The sequence below is a fragment of the Monodelphis domestica genome, chromosome 1, assembly GCF_027887165.1.
Source record: "Monodelphis domestica isolate mMonDom1 chromosome 1, mMonDom1.pri, whole genome shotgun sequence".
In the NCBI taxonomy this organism is placed as follows: domain Eukaryota; kingdom Metazoa; phylum Chordata; class Mammalia; order Didelphimorphia; family Didelphidae; genus Monodelphis; species Monodelphis domestica.
The window spans coordinates 684,672,170-684,698,596 of record NC_077227.1 but is presented as its reverse complement, the minus strand read 5'-3'; the positions used below and the strand labels follow the sequence as shown (position 1 = coordinate 684,698,596).

At 33.4% G+C, this 26,427-nt stretch overlaps 1 protein-coding gene across 3 annotated transcripts in view; it reads left to right on the top strand.

Annotated features, from left to right (window-relative positions):
* Nucleotides 1-26,427, top strand: part of CDH8 (cadherin 8) — a 534,859-nt gene that overhangs the window by 401,141 nt on the left and 107,291 nt on the right. For all 3 annotated transcript variants that reach the window (XM_007477092.3, XM_056799241.1, XM_001364059.4), the window contains one exon: nt 13,827-13,948. In XM_007477092.3, the coding sequence (XP_007477154.1) occupies nt 13,827-13,948 (122 nt within the window). The remainder of the gene's footprint in view (nt 1-13,826; nt 13,949-26,427) is intronic.

Genomic DNA, 26,427 nt, shown 5'->3' with positions numbered 1-26,427 from the left:
TCTAAAATCAGTTTATTAACTTTCCTATCATAGCAAATCCTTGAAATAAAGCCCTTCATCTCTTGGAGGTTATTATAATTACTTGTAACCAATCTTCCTTCCTCCAATATTTTTTTGTATTTTATCTACCTTTCACACTTCTGCCTTCATATCTGTTGTTTTTGCCACCAACATCTTATTAATACTCCATATGAAAACTCCTCCTGTGGCATTCATGGCCTAATAAATAAAGTATAAGTTCCTCATGCTGGCATTCAGGGCCTTTTGCAATTTTACTCTAGTCTATATTTATAGCTTTTTCTTTCAGCATTTTCCATTATATAAAATATATTCTGGTCAAAATGGACTTGTGCTATTCAACCTTTTCTAATCTGCTGAAGTTTCTATATTCCTTTAGGGCTAATAACCAAGCAGTACCTATTCAAGGAACTAGTCTTGTACTTATTTAATACTACACTCCTTTCTATAATCCTCCAAGCTAGTGGAGGCAACTGATGGCACAAGGGATAGTGTTCTGGTCCTAGAGTCAGAAGAAACTGACTTCAAATATGGCATCAGATACTGACTATGTCACCTTGGACAAGTCATTTAATCTTTCCATGCCTCAGTTTCCTTAAGTATAAAATGAGGATAAGAATTGTTGTAAGAATCAAATGTGATCATTTTGTTTAAAAAAAATGCATAGTACACTTCCTGGCAAATAGTAGACACCATATGAATACCTATTCCTCTCTTTTCTCCATGAGGAGAAAATCTCATACACAGGTTTTTTTTTTCAGCAAAAATGATCTGTATCTCTCTTTTTTTTTACTCCTACATTTCCTTGCATCAAATTATTTCTATATATTAAAATGGGAATTCTTGATAACAAAATCTGTGTTGTATATTATCTATCTCTGGATTCTGAGCACCTTATGGAGTTTCTTGGATAAAGAAGACATTTAATAAGTACTTTGTTGAATTGGATTGAAAGTCAACATGATGAAATTGAATGTTAGACATAAAGCCAGAAGTCATGAATTCTTCAAGTTCAAAATCTTTCAGATACCTCATTCTAAGGAATCTGTCTCAGACCTTTCTAAATTCTAAAATTGAATAAAATTTTAGTGATTGCTTGCTACTTAGACACTGTGCTAAGTGTTGCAGATACAATGAATAAAAAGAAAAACTGTCCCTTCCCTCAAGAAGCTTACAATCTAATGGGATGGGGGATCACATACAAAATTAGGCAGGAAAATGGCAAGGGGAGGCGGGGGCAGAGGTGTGCACCATTGGACTTCCAGCTCAGAGACATCTTGTCCTGTAGAGCTGCAACCATAGAAAGCAGCAGATGCAGAGTGGAATGAAACCTAAAGTCCAGTTTCTGCTTTCAATAAATGAAGGCATTGGGAGGAGTTTCATACTGGACTCTTCCTGTCTTAGGGGAGAGGAAGCTGAGGCAAGGAATATTAGTCCAAGCTTGCATTAGCATCATAGTGAGTAGATTAGAAATGATGAGTTTAACTAGGCAGATGAATATTGTTCTATGAAGTTGAAAATTGGCACATCAGTATATGGAAAGTAATATGACATTCCAGTGCCTTCCCTTTATTGTTTGTTTCCTATTTATCTTGTATATAACTTTTTATTTTTTTGCATGTTGTCTCCCCATTAGATGGTAAGTGCCTTGAAGTCAGAGGCTGCCTTTTTCATTCTTTTTTGTATTCCTCATACTTAGCATAGTACCTGACATATACTAGGCATATTTAGTCAATTAATAACCAAGTTCATGACCTTGGGCAAGCTCATTATTCTCCCTGGATCTCCTTATCTATAAAATAAAGGATTTGAACTGAACGAGCTTTAAGGTTCCTTCTAGTTCTTACATTCTTTGATTTAATCTGGCATAGGTAGAAAAGTTCAGAAGAAATCCTAGTGACTGGAACACTTGGTAAAGAAAGGCAGAGAAATAGAGCAAAACAAGTACTGCATATGATAGCTAGAATCTATAGATAATAGACAGGAATCCACAGACCTGAGGGATGGTCATTGAATCGAAGTTCCTTTTTATAAGCCATTGTATCTAAGTTCCTTTTATAAATAAGGGAATTGAGATCCATGGAGGTTTTGGAACTTACTCGGGGTCAAAAGGGTAGTTAGTAGGTGCAGGATTGCACAAAGGTCTTCTGGTTCTGTGTGTTCATGTGTTCAAATCTTAGCCTTGCTACTTGCCAACTCTGTGATCTCAAGCAAGTCATTGCTCACCTCATAGCCTTAAGTTCTTTATAAGTCAAATGACAAAAATCATATTTTTATTATGACAGGTTACAGAATTGCCTGTAGGAAAGAGTTCTTGTTAAACTTAAAATTTTATATATGAGTGAGAGCTTAGCTTGGGAACTGGGCTATACAGTGATTTGGTGCTACAAAGGCACCTCAGAGAGATTCTCTGGAATAGACATTGTTTGCTTTTTTTGTTTTGTTTTTGTTTTTTTTTTTTATATAGCAGCCTCTTACCCATCACCTCAGTGGCTACATTAAAAATTTAACACAACAGATTGTCTTACATTGCTCATAGGTTTGCATTTATAGGGCTAATTTATTTTTTAAATCAGATTTCAACAACTCATAATATTCTGTCAGTATTTACCTTTTACCAAGATGTGGATGGGCAGATGGCTGTCCAGACCTTAATGCAGATGGAGGGAGGGATGATGTATGGATGAAAATATGTAGACTTCTTTACATTCATATATATTCAAGTACTTAATATTAGCAGCCGTGGGTGAAATATCATCATTTTTATTGTCAACAACTCCATGCCGAGGTAGTAGGTTGGTGTATAATCAGTTCAAAACACAATGCTAGTCATTTATCCTGAATAATGTATTTGTTTATTTACATCACTGGACCACATATATCTTAGTTTCATGTCACAAGGAATATAAAGCTCACTGGGGCCAAAGTTTAGTACAGAAAAAAAACAGGGTCCAAGAGTCATCCTGCCTTTGCAATTGAAGCCTTCACCAAGTAGCATATCTCCTTAATTATTATTCAGCAATTCTGAAGGGCATTGACCACATAATATTCCAATTTACAGAGGATTCAAGGTAATAACATGGAAAAGCTGAATTGTACCACCGAATAAGCAAGAAGCAATACATGCATGACTTAATTATTGGGAAATTAAAGGAAATATTGTATCAGAATGTGATTTTTTTAAAATGGAGATATGGGAACTACTCCAGACATTAAAAGACAAATGATTGCAATATTTTAGATATGAATTCCATTGCCATAATGTACCATCTTAATGCAATTATGAGACCCTTCTTTTGACACCATCATATTTGAATTTATATTAGTCTGTGGATGTGTGCACAAAGAGGATGGGCATGGGAGAGAGGAAGTCTTATGTGGTTTTAAGATCATGCCCTCTAATGATACACTATACAAATAGACTCATATGGGTCAAAATTCACTGACTTTTTGCTTAGTGTTGATCTGATGATAAGAGTTAAATTGATAGTGCACTGAACACATTTATTTATTATGAATGGGTAGTTAAATGGTGGCACTTAACATCAGGCAAAATGTAACAAAGAATTGAACATTTTCTGGGATTAATTTAATTTTAATATAGTATATCAAGCAAGAGCAATAACAGCACAACTTAGCCTGTTTTTATGTGTAAACGAGACACAGACAGACAGCCAAACAGAGACACAGAGTCAGAGATAGAGATGAAGAGAGTTATAAAGTCTTGAACTAGGATAGTCCTTATTGAAGGATGATCTGCTTAAGAGCATTTAATGATATTTTAAATATATAAATCTAAAAACCTAGCAAATGTGGCAGAACTGATATGACGGGGAAAAAAACAACAATAACAAAACAAAACAAGTGTGCTCTTGGGTTGCATTCAGATAGGTTTAATAGATAGTTGTGTTAACTAAGGTTTAGTGTGGAAAAGGACAAAGGTTGTTAGTTTTGTTGTCTCAAAACTTGGCTATATCCCATTTGTTTTGTTCTGCTCTCTGAGGTCTATCATAAGACAGAGATTCAAGACGATTGGCCAAAGGAAACGTGGATGCTTAACCTTGTGATGACATGACTGGGGAAGGGTCCACTGTGAGCTCTAACTTTAAGCATTTCAAGAACTGTCAGATAAAAAAGTGATTAGGTTTTCTGTGTTTGGTTCCAGCAGGCTGAACTAGGTTGAAGTCCAAGATGCTCTTAATATAGGGAAAGTATTTCTAATCAGAAAGTTAGACTCTATATTCTTTGGATGTCTATTTCTTGATCAGATTCTGATCAGTGGACTTTTTAATACCTCCCCTCAAAATACAACACAACAAACAAGGTTTAAAAAATCCAAATATAATCTCACTGTTGTAGGATGAGAAATAACAAACTTTTTATTATACTCTCTTTTCAGATAAGAACAAAAGATTGTAAAATTTTAGTAGTTATTTCAATCTAAACTATTTAGATGACATATAATTTTGAAATGTTGACACATAAATAAGAAAATTTTTCTATTAAAAGGAGGATCCCCAAAGACATCCTCAAGAATGATTCTACACTATAAAATGCCCTTTATTTTTCAAATACTAAATCTCTATTTTATTTTTTCTTTTCACCACACATAGATAGATGTCAAAAGGACCAGAGCCTATGACTAAAAGTGATTTTTATGGTCTTCTAGCCCAACCCCTTTATTTTATAGATTGAAAAAAAAAGAGGTCCAGAAAAGTTTACCAATTCATCCAAGGTCACACAATTCATCAAGCAGTATTAGAGGAGGAATTCAAATTTAGATCCTCTGACTCAAGATCCAGCACTCTTTTACACTGCATCAATCCCTAATGATCTAAAAATAAACAAATCCCTTGAGGGATAATGTCTCCAAAAGATAATAATAACTTACATTTATTCAGCTATTTAAGGTTCACAAAATATTTTCTTTCCAACATCTCTTTGAGTATATTGTGTAAGAAATACCTCTGTTTAGAAAAGGAGAAAAGAGGAGCTTGAAAACTTGCCCCAAATAACAAAATTGGCAAGTGTCAGAAGCTAGATTTGACAGAGGGTTTCTGATTGAAAGACCTGTAATCACTTTCCTCCCCTATAGTCAACAGATGAACCTTAATTCATTACCCTATTTCAGATTTCCCCATATTCCTGCTGTTTGTGGAAAGAGGAAGGGGATTTTTTTCTTGTTTTCCTGTCTCGTCTTTCATTTATTCAGTTCACATTTTCCTGTTTTATAAACTTCCACTGTTCCCTTCATCCCCTATTCAATTATAAATTCACATATTTTGCATTCCCCTGTTGACTGTAATTTAGTGCTCATAGCTTCTACCCTTCTGCTTGTAGAAGCTTCAAGAATTATTTATCAAGCCCCACCAGTATACAGTATTCATGTCTGTCAATTTTTTTTCACCTTCAAAACTGAAAAAGCTTGGCTATTTAACAGAAACTCAAGGAATCCAATTATAAACGAAATTTAGACAATGAGGACTTGGGACTGTTTGATTACCTTTGATTATTTGAAAGGGATAAGTTGCTGGACAATTTCTGAGGTGAGTTGTGAGAGAGGGGTGATCCGCAAGTGGGAGGCAAAAAAAAAATCTCACAGCCTTCAATCTTCATGAACTGTGCATTCATCAAAGAAGATTTTCCTTCATTGAAGAAGAAAATAGATGCATGTGTATGTGTGTGTGTTTGTGAGGGGGGACAGAGAGAAAGACAGAGAGACAGAGACAGAGACAAAGAAACAAAGAGAATGTTTGTTTTTTTTGTCATGATTACATATGCATTATGTATATGTACATATAGAGATATATATAAATTTTTAAAGTTCATCCAAAGTGGTTTTCCCCAAGCTTCATTTCCAAGCCTTTGTCCCCATCTCTTGAGTTGAGAAAATTAATTTTTTAATGAATTCTCATCAAGTTTCTAATTATAATATCTTTATGTTTAATATTTGTCTTTCAGATGAAAGACAAACATTTGGGGGGCAGTCACAAAGGACATGAATAATTTCTTTAGAAGCTTATCTAATTAATTACACTGCTCTGTAATGTCTTTAAAATGTGAACTGCCCGTCATTTTATTAATTTAGATAAAAGTAAATCTTTAGTGTTTAAATATGACACTTGTGCTGAGAATCCTGATAAGACACTGTATTCATTGTTTGTGTGTTTATCCAGTGGAGATAAAGGGAAGGAAGATTGCTCAGAATGTTTTGGGCTGATGATTTCTGTCTCGGTTCTTTCTATCCCATCAAGTGCTAGTTTTGAAGGCCATTTATGGCACATACACAGATAGAATGCTCATAGGGAATATCAGTTAACTTAGGCAGCTAAAGAAAGCTTTAGGGTGGGGGTGGTAGCGAAGGAGAGAAAAAGATGATATGGCACATCCCATGATTTGAAGATTATCAGATGAGTTACTCTGTCTGCTTATGTCTTATCGCTAATGCAAGAATAGAGTCAAAGCACCTCAATTCTCATCCTGAAAAGCATATTATTAGTTGAGTGACAATGTGAAAGCCACTTTTTTTTTCCCTCTAGACCTGTGTCTCCATCTTTTAAGCAAAATTAAGATTTGATGAATCCTAAAGAAATAAAATTACTTAAACATTTTGGATAAGGGGATAATCAAGGAGGGTCCTCCTAGGAAACAACATCAATACAACATTCTAGAAGTAGATAGTGATAGTCTAAGGAAATAAGATATCATGAGACCATTGGAATCCTGGGCTACATTAAGAAGAGTAGAACTTCCAGGACTGGGGAGAGGCCAGAACTGTGCCTTGCTTGCCCTTGTCAGACCTCCTTTGGAGAATTGTGTGCAGTTCTAGGGACAACCTTAAGAATGGAACTGATAAGCTAGAGAGTTTCCAGAGGAAAAAAGTGCAACCAGGATGGTGCAGGGCTTTCAATTCATACCATACAATGGATCAATTGAAGTAAATTGGAATATTCAGTCAAGAGAAAAGAAGAATTTAGAATTGGGGAAAAATATGATAGAACTGTTATATTTAGGAAGAATTAAAGTGTTTTTCTCTCTCTTACCCCACTACTCCAGAGAGCGGAACCAAGAAAAATATGGAGAAGTCAAAAAGTTGCAAATTTACTTTAAATGTGATAAGAGATGGAGAGACATGAGAATATCCTAAAATTGAGCAGTGTGCAAAAATGAGTAGGCTACCTCAAAAGATGGTAGATTCTCCCTCATTGTAGGTCTTGAAAAAGAAACTGGCCCATTTTGGGCTAAGTTATAATAATGTTTCCATTCTTGTATGGATTGAACTAGAAAGCCTCTGATATTGCTCTCAGGTCCCAAATTATGTGATTCTATGATGTGAGGAGACTTTTTATCTACTAAATGGCTCTTGGAAGGTACCAAAAATTATCTTTTTTATCATTCATGGAATTTTCATAGATCATTTCCCCTCTTCTGTGGGTTTACTATTACCCATTCTGCAGGTAATTTTTTTTTTCACATGGTAAGAACCATGAGTGGAAATCTTAGTAAGATTAAATTTAACTTTTTATATCAACTAAAACAAAACATCCTTATAGACCCTGGGAAAAAGATACTGTGGATTAGAGGGAAGAAAACAGAACCTCAAATAGTGAATAATTACACAGAGAACACTAATTGAGTAAACTCCATGCCAAGAGAAATAGGTATAACAAAAACAACTTGTGTTTTTCTAGTTTTACACCCACAGAGCCTTTTATTAATTTATTTATAATCAAATTACTTTTTCAATTAACAAAGATACTTTCCCTCCCACATTCTCAACACGAAGAAAAGAAATACAAAAACAAAAACAAATACTTGTAACAAATATTTGTAATCATGCAAAATACCATAATTCTCTGTGAAATACAGGAGGAATAATAATTTCCTTCTATTAGATTAGAGGACATTGAGTATTGTCAAGGCAAAGTGGCTTTCCCAAGGTTTCACAAATAGTAAAAAACTGAGCTAAGACATCTAACTAGTTCTTTTTACAGCAAACAAAGGTCTGGATTCTCTAGATATTCACCACAATTTTAGCCAACTGAAGAGAGTTTAAAAACTGAGCAACTGGTCTATGCCTGTGTGTTGGGTTATTTGATTTAGATTTATGAGCCCTGTTATCATTATTAGCATGTGAAGAAAAATAAAGGGCTTTGGAAGAATGAAAAATCACAAGAAACTTTGAATATTCCTGGGTAAATTCATTCAGAAATAACAATTCAATTTAGTAAACACTTAGTAATTACCTACTATGTGGAGGCAACTAGGTTGCTCAATGGATAGAGTTCTGGACCAGCAGTCAGGAAGACCTGAGTTCAACTCCAGCATCAGACACTTACTGACTGGGTAACCTTGAATAAATAGCTTAATTTCTGTTTGCCTTAGTCCACTGAAGAAGAACATGATGAAACATGCTATTATCTTTGCTAAGAAACCCCATGGACCATACTGGAGTGCTATGGTACACAGGACTGAACAATATACAAGACACTGTACTTAGATGAAAATCATTAATGCAAATGTCCCTAGTGGTATAATCTATCAACTTTAAATATGTATATTCCAGAAAAATACCAGGTTAGGGCCAGGGGTAAGTATGGCCTGAAGACTGGCTTAGGATTTTTGTGAGACACAGGAAACTTTCTGATTTGTCAATGAAAACCAGTTATGATGTGGAGAATATGCATTGAGTTAATTGTGAGTTATGTCTTGTCCAGTTGCTGCCATCGTGCCATCAAATTTGGGTCTTGGGTTCCTTGATCTATGATTCTGTAACTTTAACAAAAAACCTTGAAAGAATGCAGTCCTGAACATTATAAAGTTGGTCTTGGTAGATCATTCTTCATAGTAATACAGCACTCATTACTAACGTAAGAGCAATCTAGCTTTTCTTGGTTTGCTCACCATTATTGTTTGATTTGTTTGGCATTTTTATAAAATTTCATATTTTATGAACCAAAAAAAAAAAGCAAGGAAAGGCTAGTAAGCAAAACAGGAAATTAGCATTTATTAATTATTTACAGGGGGTCAGGAACAGTGTTGAGCTCTGGGGAAACAAAGAAAGGAAAAACAGTCCCTATCCTCAAGAAACTTAACTTCTAATGAAGAACACTATAAGGTAAAAATCAGGCATATATAAATGAAGGGAGAAGGAAAGACCTCTTGTAGAAGGTGAAATTTGAGATCAAAAGTTAAAAGAGGAAATCAAATGACTCAGTGTGTCTGTTAAATTAAAAATGAACCAAATAGCAGTTAAAGGTCTGATTTCTATTACTTTGATTTTCTTTAAAAGCCTTCATGTTTGGGGCAGCTAGTTGGTAGAACGGAAAGAGTGCTGGGCTTGAAATCAGGAACACTTATTGTTATGAGTTCAAATATGGTCTCAGATACTCCTTTTGTGGCCCTGAGCAAGTCACTTAACCCTGTTTACCTCAGTTTTCTCATCTGTAAAATGAGCTGCAGAAGGAAAAGACGAACCACTCCAGTATCTGTACAAAGAAAACTTGACAAAAAAAATTGGGGGTCATGAAGATATGAAGATTTAGACACAAATGAAAGGAATCATAACTATAAGAGGAATGACAATAACAGCCACCTTCTCTTCTATCATTCTGTAATGCAGTATATTTATTATAAAACAGCTTTTTTTCCCCCTGTTGCCTCTATCTCCCTTAGGTCTTAGAACCAGAGCATATTAACAGATGAAGAAAATCAATTAGTAACAAGAAATAAAAATAATAATTGGTATTTTAAATGGTGCTTAAGTTATATAAAGCAGTTTGCAAATATCTCATTTTATTCTCATAATAACTAATAGGAGACAGAGGCTACTATTATCCCCATTTTACAGATGAGGAAACTAAGGAAAAGGGAGTCAAAGTTCAAGAGTGGCTTTCTTACTGTTCTTTGTCCATGATATTCTCTCCTGCCTGTGCCTAATGGCAAGAATCCACACTCTTATTGCTTGCCTGGATTCCATCAAGGCATCACTTAAAGCCTCCTTTTACATGAAGCCTTTCCTTATCCCCTCAGGTGTCAGTGTTTTCCCTTTAAGATTATTTTATATCATTTTTTATGTAGCTATGCATGTCTAGCCTCTGATTATATTGTAGTTGTCAGGAAGGAAGGGACAGCCTTGCTTTTGTCTATTATCCCCAGGCATAAAACCTCGTGCAAACTCATGGTTTAATAAATGCTTTTAAACTGATTAATAGGCATGCTTAGGTGCTAAAATTCCATTAAATTAAAATCAGAAAGTCATAAGAACTAAAAGTTGGGTGATGGGGTCTAACCCCTTTATTCAGATTCCACTGGAAATTATGTAGATCAAGAGCTCATAAAGCATCTTATGAAACATCTTGTTCCATTTTGGGGAAGAAATCTCTTCTTTCCTTGGGGGTTTCCAGCACTTCACATTATTTTGCAGCCATTTCTTTTTTCCCATTCATGTGACTCAGTTAACTAATTAATAGTATGTTTAAGTGTTATTAATTAGTTAAGAATACAGTCTAGAAAAATAACTCTAGGAGAGACAGAAAGGGTCATTAAGGGAATCAATCAGTGAATAAGCATTTATTAATGGCTCATAGTGGGTCCCACACTCCATTGAGCTCTGGGGATACAGAGAAAGGCAAAATAGCCCTTACCCTCTAGGAACTTAAATTTTAAGGAAGGAGACTATAATATAATGCAAAGTAGGGCTCTGAATGGGATAGGAGGCATAATCTGGTCTCTTTTTTTGTGGCTTGCTAGATATGGTAGACCAGTTGAGTTGGTGTTCACTCATTCACCAAGAGATATCTCAGTCCAGAGTGGGAAATGTGAAAAATGAAATGATTTACTCCCTTAGGTACTGGTGAAGAGAATTGATTAGAGGATTCTTTTCTTAAAAATACAATAAAAATCAAGCAGAGTAAGTAAGGAATTCCTAAACTAGGGTAATAGCAATAGGAATGTAAAACAATGCTTGAGGGAGGTGAGACTCCATTATAATAAAAAAAAAGTCACCATTTTATATAGCATTTAAAAATTTACAAAATACAGTGATAGCTCATTTGATTCTGTAAGTTATAATTATCTGTTCAGGAAGCTCAGCATGGGAGAAGATTAAATGACTTGCTCAAAGACACACAATTAGTAAAGGTCTGAGGCAGGATTGGAACTCAGATCTTTTCCCCACTGTTGGAAATTCTATCTGCTGCACTATTAAGAAAGATATACTTAGAGTAAGATATTTAAAAGATCACAAATCAAAGAAATAGCTTGATCTTGAGAAAAATCACTGCATAATGAATAAAATAAGACAAGTTAAAAGGATAAACCATTTTCAATACCTTCAGTATGTCACATGTTAATATTCAGTATTCCATGATGCCTTTCCTCTACTCTCAGACATGTTGATTTTTTTGACCTCCTCTGAACTCTTGAAATAACATTTTTTTCTTTCTCTCTTAAGCTCTTGTCATGCTTTGCTTTATAATATAGTTATTTGAGGGCCAGACATCTCCCTGGCTAGACTAGAAACCCCTTGGTATCAGAGACCATGTCTTATAAATCTTTATATGTCCTTCAGCAACATAGTACACAGTTCTCTCTGCATGTGGTAAGGAATCGGCAAATAAGCGCATACTGAATAAGTGTTGAATACCTTGGCAGGGATGGGAGTTATTCTGTAAGTTCTGAAAAGATAACTTTCAGAGAACTATAAAAGGTTCTGGGCTTATTACAGTCATTCATTTAAAATGTACTTATTAATTTATTATAGAAAGGAATATAAATATTCTATAATAACGTATTGTACATATGTTATGCTATGTTCTATATTCTATACTGGATATAACATACTGTACATGTAATAGACTATAATAATCATGATAATGAATTTAGTATTTTTGAAATCAAAAGATGATGCAAAGTAAAGGAAGGCACTTAAGGTGGACAAAAAAATGGTCAAGCAAAGACACATTAAAACAAAGAATGAACTCTTCTAACTTGAGGTTTATATTTATCAGAGAGTGAAAAATTGAAGATGGTTAGGAGAATAAATTATAAGTGGAGTTGTGTAGGGATGGGATGGAAATCCAAGGTTGAAATTTTAAAACTAAAGTCTTAGAGCAAGAGAAAGTCCTTTTTGGATGAGATTAGAAAGAAAAATAAGGGCAGGGTTGTAAAAAAAGAGATAAGTGAAGAGGGTAAAAAAGAAAAGAGAAAAATGAGATAGAATACTCAGCAAATTGTCATGAAAGAGAAAATACTTGATGGTTGTAATGATCTACATTGCATCAACATTAGAAAGAAAGGTCAGGATTTGAAATACATTCCTAAACCAAATATTTCTTCTCATTTGGCTTCCTTATTAATATTCAGTATCATGCGAATAGAAAGACAAATAAGCAATTAGCCATCTCCAAAGTAACGTGTATAATTTACAAGAGATCTCAAGATCATTACATTGTATAGTGAGAGGAAAATGGTATTGCATTAAAAAAAATGAGGGATCATAATGTAGCCTAATCTTGGTCAATTTGTTAATAATCTTAGAAATTAAAATGAAAGAAAATAAGCAGAAAAAAATCTATTTTATGTAATGGACTATGCATGGAAATCTTAGTAATTCAAATTGCACAAGAAAGTTATTATTATTATTAGAAGAAATACATATTAATATCTAATATGTATGAAGCATTATGAGTCAGGAACTATACTAAACTCTTCACAATGATTATCTCATTTTATCCTTACAACTATACTGGGAAGTAGCTATTATTATCCCCATTTTGCAGATTAGGGAAGTGAGGAAAACCAAAATTAAGTAGTTCAAGTGCTAATAATTTCCTGATGCCAGGTTTGAAGTATTCCTTACTCTAAGCTCGCCACTTTATCTATTGTACCTTCTAGCTGCCTCAATAATTTATAAATAGGAGCAGCTAAGTGGTTCAGTGGATAGAAAGCCAAGTCTAGAAATGGGAGTTAGGTCCAGGGTCCAAATTTGGCCTCGGGCACTCCTACCTGTGTTACCCTGGGCAAATCATTTAATCTCAATCGCCTAGTCCTTACTGATTTTTTGCCTTGGAACCAATAATTAGTATTGATTCTAAGACAGAAGGTAAGGATTCAAAGATAAATAAAAATTGGTAATACTTTTTATTAAATATAACAATATTAAAGGTCATCTATGTTCACGCCTATCAAAAAAAGGATTCAGGGGTAAATTTGACCATCAAATTTTAATGAAATGGAGTCCTAGAAAACTTCTGAATCTTGTCCAAATTTTCCTTTATTTTCTAAGCCCACACTTCATCTTGTGCAATTGGGTATGAGCTATCCATCGTCTTTTTAATGCTGAACATAATATATGGGTAGTCAGAGCGACTAATAGAGCAAAATGTACTGTGTTCTGCCAAAGATAAACAAAGAAATCAATCCAGGTTGTTTATAGCATTCCTTCCCTCATGTATAATGGACTTTATCAATAAAACAAAGTCTGATACATCAGAGAAAAAAAAATCTCTGAATTTTGTCCAAGAAGGTCTTCATCAGATTTATTCTCCTTTTGGGTGATGGAATACTGGTGGATTTTATTCATTGGTTGGTTAGATGTTATATATATTTTCATCCAAGTTTCCCATCTTAAAATATCATAGAGAGACAGACAGACAGACATACAGACACACACACACACACACACACACACACACATATACACACAAATCCTCACTTTATTGGAGAAGATATTTTAAGCCCATTAAATCGTGCTTTAAAAATAAAGGAAAATACACTCAACGCTTCTTATTTTTTCCTTCCCATAGGGAACCACAGTCAAATATCTCGAGTACCTGTTGCAATTAAAGTGCTGGATGTCAATGACAACGCCCCCGAATTCGCATCCGAATATGAGGCATTTTTATGTGAGAATGGAAAACCTGGCCAAGTAAATATCTCCATGTTGTTAATCCTGAATGTGTTTGTATATGCCTGTCTGATGATTAATTAACCTAAAGTATAGCCAATGTTTTTAACAGATATGTTAGCAAAATAGTTAGTGAATATGTCAAGTAGGTTAGAGATACAGAGCTTGTACTTGTCTCACATATGGCAGTTCACCATACTGATGTTAAGAGTCAAGATGACCAAACTGGCTTCAAAAGTAGAGCACTTAGGCTATACAACATATCCAAAGAAGAAGTAGCATATTAAAGATTTTTTTTGAAAAGGGGCTTTAGAAACAAACAATTCTTAAAAATATGGGTTTGAGGTTAAAGCAACAAAGTTTATTGACCGAATAGTCTAAGGGAATAAAGGAAAATTATGAAATTGAAAACTCATTGATTATGTCATTGCCTTAAGGGATTATACTGAAGAGGAATTTTCTAATCAAAGTGAAATGATTTAAAAGAAGAGATAAGAGAGAAAAGGTGTAAGAAACCTCAAAAATAGAGTATATCAACATTAAAAATTAGAGTAAACATTAAAAATGAAAACAAAACAAAAAATAAAAACATGGATTTAAGGTTAAAGCAGCAAGGTAGAATGACCTAAAAGGCTAAGTCAGTAAAAGAAAAAAAAATAGGAAATTGAAAATTCATTGATTATGTCATTGCCTAAGGGATTATACTGAAGAGGAATTCTCCAACCAAAGTGAAGTGATTTAAAAGAAGAGATGTGAGAGAAAAAGTATAAGCAATCTCAAAAAACATAGGGTAGATAAATATAAATAAGCAGATTTTTAGTCACCAAATTAGTGTTAATTGTGTTGGGGGGTGGTTTTTTCATAGTCATAGAGTATTGACATTGATGGAGCTCCAATGGCTTTGGTTGGGAGACTCCTGCTGCCAATGCAGATCATAATCCATTCATAATTTTTTCCCTATGAAAAGTCTTCTTGTTAAGGCAGAGAGACTACTTTCTTGAAGGCTTTATCAGTAGAGTTCATTCTCCAGCAGATACTAGAAAGGCTTTGACTATGGACTTTTCAATGGATTTTGAATTTATTGGTCAAGGGTCAGGTAGCTAAAGGAATAGATTCATCACTGGTGGTGAATCTGATGGGATTGAAAACCTCTGTTTTGAAAGGGCTGTGATTCATCTCAGTAAAGGAAGCATCCACATTTAAGTCTAGGTAATACTATAATATACTTATTGATAATTATGAAAATGATGCTAATAACAACTAATGGTTATATAGGCTTTTAGGTTTGCAAATTGCTTTCCATAAATTATGTCCACTTTTTGCTTCATGGTAGTGTATGTAGATATGATGGGGGTGGGGAGGGCAGAATATTCACTACATGTTAAATGGAAATAGGCCAATGTTAAGTTCAACAGAAACAAGAATGTAATATCATTTTACCAAGCTGCCAATGTACTGTATGTTTTTGAAATTTACCATTTTTTAACTTCCTCATTTATTTCTGGATGGTGACATTTTAATTTAAATAAACAGCAGCTGACAGTATGACACTAGAGTTGTTAATCTAACTATTCTTGTGCCTCATGTGGGTGTTAGGAATTAAACTTACTATTTGCCAAAGCAGCTTACCTGACAAGTCAGATTTTTTTTTTCTTCAAAGAAAGTAATACTGTAGTTTCATGCCATTGTTTAATCATTACAAGAGATCAATGTTTTGACCTTCCAGGGGGGAAAAAAAGGTGTGTGGGGGGATGGGATTTCCTACATAACTATCACAGCATTTGGGATATCTACATTTTTCTTTAAATTTAATATCTTTCTAATTTTATGAAAAAAATGTTTTGAATTCCCAAAATTTGAAGCAATATAATTGGTGCCTTAAAATACAAACAGACAAGTGATTGTCGTTCCTCTCAATATGGTCTCTGCCTGGGAGGCCATATACTTCAGAGCCCATGTCACATCATCATCTGACTCTGACATGATAGGATGAATTCTGTGTAAACAGAAGGGGATGGTGAGGGGTGGTACAAAGTACATTGTACAGAGGGTGAAAATGTGATTCTAATTGTATTACCCAGTCACAAACTAAACACATAATTTTTAATACATCACATCATTTCTCTGGACCTCATTTCCCATATCTAAAATGAGGGGGTCAGCATGGGTTCTTAATTTTTTTGTCCTGGACCCCTTTAGTAGACTGGTAAAAAACTATGAACAACTTCTCCAAATAAAATTTAAATGCACAAAATAAGAAAATAAGAAAAATAAGAAATCAATTTTACTAAAATGAAGTTATTAAGGAAAATTACAAGTTCACAGGCTCCAGGTTAATAGTCTATTGAATAGAGGATATATAATGTTCCTTCAAGCACTAAAGTCAATGATATTTAAGTATCTTATGTCAAAAAAAGAAAATTTTGACTTCACTCATCTTTTAATATAAACCCAACATTATGCTTTAGGAAGATAAGAATTTTTTAGTGCTTATTTTAACATTTTGATTTCTAACTTATGCTGAGAGCAAAATTTTTTCTTACATAACATGCTAAAATTTTAATGGTCATGTAATCTCATTGATAAGTTTCTCTTTACTAGGGCAGGTCCCAATATTTCGATTCGATGCCTTCTTAATTTTTGTGACTAATCCATTTCTTTTAATGACCATCCCATAGAAAATAAACCCAATGTGTTAATGGACCTGTTTCTAGGATACTCTCTATCTCAGGGATGCTAGTGCTATGCTTGGCTGTCTACCTAATTTTCCTTTTCCTAACACTTTTTTTTTTTACAAATCTCACTTTCTCTCTGTCTGTCTCTCTGTCACTCTGTCACTTTCTCTCTCTCTCTCTCTCTCTCTCTCTCTCTCTCTCTCTCTCTCTCTCTCTCTCTCTCTCTCTCTCTCTCTCTCTCCCTGCCTCCCTCCCTCCCTTTCTCTCCCTCTTTCCCTCCCTTCACATTCATATAGATAATATTTACATATTTGATGATCACACATCCACATCCACTTAATATTGTCCTTCAAACACTTGAAGTCTCCATTCTTCAGACTGTGGTTCTGCATGATTTGTAGCCAGATGATAGTAAGTGAAGAACACTAGAGTGAAAAATATGTTCTTTGAAAATTTAGGATCCTTGAAAGTGTTGCAAAATTTGCCAAATGTGATCTAACCTTTCATCCAGTTGTACAGACAGGCCACTGTCTATTTTTGTGCCTGTCTAAGTTTTGATGGACTAAGTGAATTCTTCTACCAGCTATTATCATAATTTAGTAAATCTACATTTTTATCTATATCTCCCTCCCCTAATATGCATCATCATTAAATAAATATCTATCAAGTTACAGAGTATCTCAATGAGGATTACTTTGAATATTCTGCAGATAGATGCAGTCAACATAATATCAGCTAGCAGATTTAGTATTAGAGAATCTTAGAGTTAAGAGGTACTTCTGAAACCTCTTATGCTATACCCAAATAAGAATATTCTTTACAATGTAACCAAGATTTCCTCCTGTTTTCCTTGAGGACTTCTAGAGAGAAGGAACTCATCACCTCCTCAAGCAGTCCATTCAACTTTCTGAGAGCTCTAATTGTTAGAAATTCTTTTCATCAGAACTAATTTTCACTCTTTGAAATTTGCCTTTGGAGTTCAAGGAGACAAATAGATTTCTCTAAACTGACAATCCTTCAGATTCTTGAAGATTATGGTTGTACATCTGTTAAATGGCCAGTTACCTGAGAGAATCATTTACCTCCCTATCAAGAGGATCGTAATGACCCATCAGCAGCATGGGAATGTTTCTTGTAATGTAGTATACTTCTCAATGCTCATCCTAAAGGGAGGTATAAAGACCTTAAAGTAATGCTCAAAATAATACCTGGCCAGGGCAAAGGAGAGCAGTATTATCTTCTACTAGTGTTGACTCCTATGCTTCTCTTAGTGAATCTCAAGGTCTCATTAACTCTTTTAGTTAATATATCCCAGTGTTGACTTTTGACATTTATAGGGAACCCTTCTATTTTGATTGTTTGTTAGATGAGTTATTCAGAGCAATTTTTATATCACGGACGGAAACTTTTGTTTTATTAAAAATCATTCCAATTTTCAGCTATCTTTTAAAATTGATGATTGTTTATCTTTAAAACTGTCACTTACTAGACAGATTTTTCACTGTATTCATTTTGTTAGATTCCATAAGTTGGATTTACTTTCTTGATCGCTAGATATACTTACTCAGGTGGTACATCAGTCACTGAAAAATTAGTGATTATCTTTTTGGTTACATTGTTATCAAAAATGAGAACAGATTGCTACAAAGAGAGGATATGTTCCTTCTCATCTATTTGTTCTCCTCTTTGTAGTTTTATATTTAAATTTTAAGATGATTATTTATTTGTTCTCCTTATTTTTTTTCAAATTACATGTAATAATTTTGAGTTCCAAATTCTCTCTCTTGTCTGACTCATTAAGAAGGCAAATAATTTAAATATGCAGTTTTGAAAACCATATATTCATGTTAGTCATATTATGAAAGAAAACAGGTAAAAAGAGCAAGTAATAAAATAAAATATATTTCAATCTGCCTTCAGGCTCCATCAGTTTCCCTCCTCCCCCTTTAGAGGCAGATAGCAATTTTCACATGGGAATTTCACAATTCCCATGGAATTATCTTAGATAATTGTATAGCTGAGCATAATTATTTTTTTAACTGATCACTGAACAGTATTGCTATGACTATGTACAATGTTCTCTTGGTTCTTCTAAATTCACTTTATATCAATTCATCTAAATCTTCCCAGGTTTTTCTGAAAGTATCCTGTTTACTACTACAAAAAGAGCTACTATTAATACTTTTGTACCATTAAAAAAATCCCTTTGAGACTGAGACATAGCAGTGGTATTTGGGGTCAATGGGTATAACTAGTTTGATGTTCCTTCAGCATATTTCCAAATTGATCTCCAGAATGATTGGATCAGTTCACAACTCCACCAAAAATGGATTAATGTCCTATTTTTTTACACATCCTCTCTGACATTTATAATTGTTTTTTCTTTTCTGTCATTTTAGTATTTCTGGTAGCTATGAGAAGGTTCCTTTGAGTTATTTAATTTGCATTTCTCAAATCAATAGACATTTAGAACATTTTGTCCATGCGCCCAAAGATAGTTTTTATTTCTTCATCAAAAAACTGCCTATTCATATCCTTGGGCCATTTATCAATTCAGGAAATTATTTGTATCTTGTGAATTTGACTCAGTTCTCTCTCTATATGTTTAAATCATATAATTGATTCTGCTAATCTCTTCTATTTTGTAATTTCATCTCACTCTCATTCCCAGTTATAATTACTAATTATTTATCCTATTTTTTCTTATTGTTCATCCTTCTCTAGTTCTCTTTTTATCCTTTCCCTCTTCAAAAGTGTTTTGCTTATGACCTTCATCAATTTGCCCTTCCTTCCATTATACCTACACCTTCCCTTTTTTCTCTCCACTCGTATTTCTCTATAGAACAGTGGTTCTCAACGTTTCTAATTTTGTGACCCCACAATACAGTTCCTCATGTTGCAGTGACCCCAAACCAAAAAATTATTTTGGTGGCTACTTCAAAACCATAATTTTGCTACAGTTATGATTTGGAATGTAAATACTTGATATGCATTATGTATTCTCATTGCTACAAATTGAGAGGTTGAGAACCTCTGCTATAGAGTAATATATATATATATATATACATGTGTGTGTATGTATATATATATGTATGTATATATCCTGTTTCTATGAAATTAAGATTCAAGCATTACCTGTAAGTTAATTTGTCCCAATCTACCTCTCCTTTCCTCTTTCTCCCAGTGTTTCTTTCTCACTCTTTAATTTATTTTTTTATGTTATCCCATCATAGTCAACTCAAACCCATTCCTGCTGTCTATGCATATTTCTGCCCTAATAATGGCAAAATTTTTAGAAGTTAGTAATATATTCTCATATAAGAATATAAACAGTAAAACATTATTAAAACTATTTCTTTTTCTTGCTTCTCTTGAGGCTTGTATTTGAAAATTAAATTTTCTTTGGTGTTCTAGTTTTTTTAATCAGAAATGCTTGAAATTTCTCTTTTTCATTAAATATTGATTTGTCCCTTGAAGTACTACATTCAATTTCCTGTATAGATAACTTTTGGTTATAATCCTAGCTCCTTTGCCCCATTCAAATATCATCTTTCAAGTTTTCTGATTAATGTAGAAGCAGCTAAATTTCATGTGATCTTTAATGTGACACCATTTTATTTGAATTATTTGTTTCTGGCTTCTTGCAGCAGTTGCTCCTTGACCTGGAAGCTTGGGGATTTGGTTATAATATTAGGGGAAGTTTCAGAATGTTCCTTTTGACTGACAGATTATCCATCCTCAACTTTTTCTGTCTTTTGCATATATGCCTCTTCTACAGTTTTCATTTTGGGATCTCTTTCATCAAGTAATAGGTAGATTATTTCAATTCATCTCTTACCTTCCAGATCTAGAATATCAAGAAAATTTCCCTTATTAGCTCCTTGAAATTTGTTCTCAATGATGCTTTGTTGATTATGGCTTTTAGAAGTCCAATAATTCTTAAATTATTTCTAATCCATCTATTTTATAGATCAGTTGTTTTTTCAATGAAATATTTAATATTTTCTTCTATTAAAATTATTCTATTTTGTTCAAAATGATTCTTCATGTCATTAGATTCCACTTACCCATTTCTAATTTTTAGGAATTAATTTCTTCAGAGAGATTTTCTATTTCATTTTTCCCATTTCATCAGTTTTCTCTTGAAGGAGTTCTTGTCTCCAGTGATTTTTTGTGTCTCCTTAACTATTTAGCTTATTCTGTAAAGTTGTTACTTGCTTCATTGTTGGGTTTTTTTTTTTTGGTGCCTCCTTTTCTATGTTGCTGATTCTTTTGTAATGATTGTCTTTCAACACTTTCATTTCATTTCCCCAATTTTCCCTCTACTTCTCATTTATTTTGGTTTGTTTGATTCTTTTTAAAATTCTTCTTGATTTCTCTGCTAGGATTCTTTTGGGGGGTCTGAGACCAATTCACATTTTCTTTAAGTCTTAACATGTAGCTGTTTTGACATTGTTATCTTCTTTTGAATTTGAATTTAGATCTTCCCTGTTTCCATATGGTCAGGTTCTCCTTTTATTGTTGTTTGCTTATTTTTCTAGCCTATATATATATATATATATATATATATATATATATATTTTTTTTTTTTACTTTTAACCTTTTGTTAATGTTTACCTCTCCTCCAGCTTTAGAGCACACACTATTCCAGGCATCAGGTATTTTGTGCTGCTTTTGTCAGAGCTAGCTCTGGGGGTCCTTAAGTTTTCACCTCTTCAAAAGTGATATGATCTAATGAGAGGTGTGGTCACTGTTCTCCTGGCTTGTATTTTGATCTTTGAGTGACTGCATGGACTCTTTTCTAGCCTAGAAATGTGTTTAGAGTCTTTGTTCCTGGTAATTCCTCTCCTTGCCCTGGAACTGCTACCAAGGACTGTGACCTAGAACCATGTATGTGCATTTTAAGAGACTTTTGACTTTACTTCCAGAAAAGTGTCCCTGTAATTTCCTTCTAACTAGTTGTGCAGCCTTCTAAGTGTTGAGAGCTCAGAAAGCAACTATCCTCCCCAGAGCTCTCCTTCACTGGACTACACTCTACTTTCACTCCAGTGAGACAGAGCATTCCTCCTGACCTAAATTGTCTTAGATTGAGAATAACATGTTACCCTTTCCTTTCATTTGTTTTGCTAATTTTGGAATTAATTTTGAGTCAACATTTTAACTTTGTTTAGAGGGAAATTTGGCAAAGGTCAAATAAGTCCCTGCCTTTCTTATGCCCTTAGGTGATGTATGCCAAACTTTATGAAGATTTATTCTCTCTGTGTCTGCCTTTCTGTGTCTGTCTGTTTATGTCTCTGTCTCTCTTTCTCTCCATATACACATATACATGCAAATGTGTATATGTCCATTTCTATATATGTATATAAAATACAGCCATACATAGACACACTTATAATGGATACAGTTTTGATAGCCTGTGGTTATGTATAAACACACATACAAACAATATATATGAATCATTGACCATATTATTCTGTTCTCTTTTCATTTCTCTTAGAACATTCTAGAGATATAAATAAGATATTCACAATGATATTCTAAAATTCACTCTATAGATACTAAATATAATATATGTGTATATATGCATACATATATACACCTATATGTGCACATTCATATATACATATACACATGTATGTGTTTGTGTGTCTATGTATATGTGTGTATGTACATATATATATACATATGTCATACATGTATACACTTTCTCTTGGAAGGATATATCACTTGGATTTTCTGCATCTGTTAAATTCTCAAATCATATAGCATAATTATTATATTTATATAGCAAATGCAAAGCACCTTTCATGATCTTCCCAGCTGGTATAATCTCCTTGCAAAAATTATTTAGTATATATTTTGCATAAACTTTTATATGGATGTGCTATCTCTTCTCAAACTGAAATTACCTCAAAGGAATTTATTACATTTTTCTCTTTTTATTCTAGGCCTAAACAGTACCTTATAATTAGTACTTGATGATTAATTATGTTCAGAATATTTTCTAATACTAGATTTAGATAAATGGATAGATAGATTGATAGAGACAGAGACAGAGAGATAATTATGTATATATATATATACATACATACATATATATATTTAGTCCTACCTGTCATAGAACTTCAGCAAACTTCATAACTTCATGTTCTAGTATTCTTCTATAACTACTTTTATTTTTAGTAAATTTAAGCCTTTAGCCCTCATGTTCACAATGAACATATATATTTAAATGCATTTTTAAACATTTTAAATGTTTTTGGATGATGATGGATGCTACATGAACAATCGAAGACAGCACTCTTTCCATCATTTAAAAAAAATACAACTATTCATAACTGCTTGGTATTGGCACCCTGTCCTATACCTTTTTAAATACAGAGAATGATAGAATTTAGAAGTGGAAGGAAACTTTGAGAACATCTAGTCTTATTTTTTCATTTTAAAAAGAAGGAAACTGTTCCTGGTAACAAGTGGGAGAACTGGAATTCAAACCTAATCTCTCTCTCCAGGTCCAGGATTCCACTCTAACAGGCTTCCTTTTATATTTGTTGAAGTTATCATCGAATTTGAAAATGATCATAGGGTTTAGATTTGGAAAGGGCTTTATAGATAATATAATCCAAAATTGTACAAATGAAGAAACTGCTGTAGGGAAAAAACCAAAAAAAGACTCAATATCTTCCTCAGAACTACTCATTCAGGGTTCCTCATTCTTCATCCAATGTTCTGTCCCTGTTTATATGCCATGATTCCCACTAAGAACTCTTCCCAGGCAGAATAAATCTTTCAACAACAAACCCTGGTATTTTTAATGATTAGAGTGATTAGCACAATCCTAATTGGCTAACTTTGAACATATAGTAGGTATAAATCAAAACTCATCTCTGTATATCTCTGCTATGATCCCCTTGGAAGCAGAAGCTTCCAAAAATGCACATGAGAACGTGTTTTCATTTTAAAGTCACACTCATGTCCTACGCTATTGCTATTTGCATTCCAACATTCTAATATATTCTGCTATTTCAAGTCTGAAGGCAAAGTTTTGGTTCCATATTAAATCATAGTCAAATCTTATCAGAAGAATGGAGTTCCTTTTGTATGACTAACATGAAATAGGACCAAATGAAAAATATGAATTGCATCCTTTTCACTAAAGTTCATCTGCATGTTTATAATTGGGAAATCTTGAAATACTGTTCCCAAGGCCAATTGAACCTAAATATCCTGTGAATAAATCAAACATTTTAAAGTTCTTTTCTCAGCAAGAAGACAAAAAATATAAAGTCACGGAGCCTCTGTTTCCTCTTTGGAGATAATGAGACCTGTAATTTTTTCCCAGTGGACTATTTATAAAGCTCAAGTGAGACAATGAAAGTAAAGCACTTTGCATACTTTTAAAGACTTACTATAAATGTCAGAGTTTGCAGTTCTTATTATTAAGGACGCCAATGGTTGAAGAAATGAAATCTATAGAGGCAGCCAGCTGTGTTTCTCAGTTAGAACATTTGTCCTGAGGTCAAGAAGACCAGAATTCAAATCTAGACTCAGACTGTCAGACACTTACTAGTTATAGAAACCTGAACAAGGGATTTTACCTATGTTTGGTTCAGTTTCCTCAGTTCTAAAATGAGAATTATAACAACACTACACTTCCAGGATTATTATTGGATCCGACTAGATAATATTTTAAAACACTTAACACAGTGCCTTGGCATGTATTAGGTACTTAATAATTTATTGTGAGCTTCCTTTTACTAGAGAGGGGCTATTGAAGGACTATCTCGAGTTCTTAAAACTAAATGAATTTTTTTCTCAGATACAAAAATGCATTTGTATTTTGTTTCTGTTTATGATAGGAATTTAAGCTGCAAGTGCTACAATTAACTGAAAAGAGTTCTAGATTTAGATAAAACAAATTGTGTTTAAATTCTTTCTCTGCTAGTCACTGACTGTGTGACCTTTAGCAAGTAACTTAGCCTCTCTGGAGATCAATTTCCTTATCTTCAAAATGAGGATTTTGGGTTGGATGATATCCAAGGTCTATTTTCAAAATTAAGTCTCTGATACTTTGATACCTCTACAGACCCAGATGATTTTGAACACTTTCGACAAGAGGTAATCAATCAATCAGCTCAATCCATGAATAGTAATCATCCCCGATATTTATAGTTTTGGAAAGAAAGCACTTTCATCACAGAGCCTTAATGAGTAGATAGTACCCACTCTCCTCAATTTCCAGATGAAGAAAATGAGCAAAGAGAAATAAAGCCCACAGATGCTCAACGTACAAATGCAAAGTCTGAGCTTAAGACAAAGTCTTCTAACATTACTTTCAGTGCTCTTCCATCAAGCTAAATTTTTAAACCTGAGAGGAGGAAATGAAAAATTCATATCAATGCTTCTTCTTATTATTGTTACTTTTCTGAGAAAGGAAGATTATTTGTACTGTCAGAAAAGGAAAATGGTAACTTTAAAGAATTCATATTCATTTTTAAGGCAATGTATTTGAGTCTAAACACGGGAGGGATCTTCTTGCTGGAGATCATTTACTACAATCAAGTGGAAGCCAATAAAAAGATCCAGGTTTTACAAACCATATGGGAAAATTTTTTTTAAGTATAGTCTTATAAAATATATCTCAAAAATACTAAACATAGGAATTATTCTGATTTGTCTTTATATTTTATAGAAATGAACTTACCTTTAATCACCAAATCTTATAGTAGGAAAGAAGGAACCATAAAATGTTGTCTATTCTATCCATCCAGTCATTTCTACTCATTTGAAATTCCACTCATTTATATATATATTTGGTTTAAAGGAATGCTATGTTCTGTTCTTAAATGTACCTAAAAGATATAATTTATCTATGTCAATTTCTCTTAACCTTGTAGCAAATCTGAAACATTTGCCATTTTTTCCCTGCCCAACACAAATTCTAGACAGGACTGAAGGTAAAGATATATAAGCTGTAAGATCTCCTGCAAGGCTAATAAATATCAGACCAACTTGATTTTTGTTGAATAAAAGGAGAATGACAACTAATTTTCTTTAAGATCAAATTCTATAGGATCATAGGATCAGAGATTTAGAGCTAAATATGACCTTATTCTCACAGTTGTATTTTCTCTCCAAAAGTCCCAGAACTATTAATTGAACCAAAATCTTCATTTAAATATTTCAATTTTCAAAATTCTGAATGTAGGTGTATAAATACATCTCTGAAAATATAATATTTTATTATATATCATATATATTAATTAGCATATAACAAATATCCTCAATATGTATTGTGTATTCAGGCATGAAATATATATGCTTATATACAAATATGTGTATAAAACATGTGGATATACATACATATCACATGCAAAGAATTTGCTTTCTATTAGGCAAATACAGAATTGAGGCCAACCTGGCACTTAATACCAAGGATATGTGCTGATTATCACCTGTCTTTGGGTTCAGTTTCCTTATCTGTAAAATATGAGGATCCAACTTTATTGTCTTCCCACTTCTTCCTCTGCAATTCACATGCACTGCCTGATAAGCTCTTTGACTTAAAATCTTTTTTTCAACATGTTCTGAATGATGTAGATACTCACAACTGCCCCCATAGTCTGTTGAAGGAATAGAACAGAAATGAGAAAGATAATAAAGATAGCTGACATATTAAATTGTTCAGGTTTAGTAGGCAATTCATTTTTGACTCATTTAAAGTTCACAACAAACCTGAGAATGTCATGATACAAACATAATTATTTATTTATACAGAGGAGGAAATTAAAGTAAAACCAAGATGTAACAGGCAGGCTTCGAACA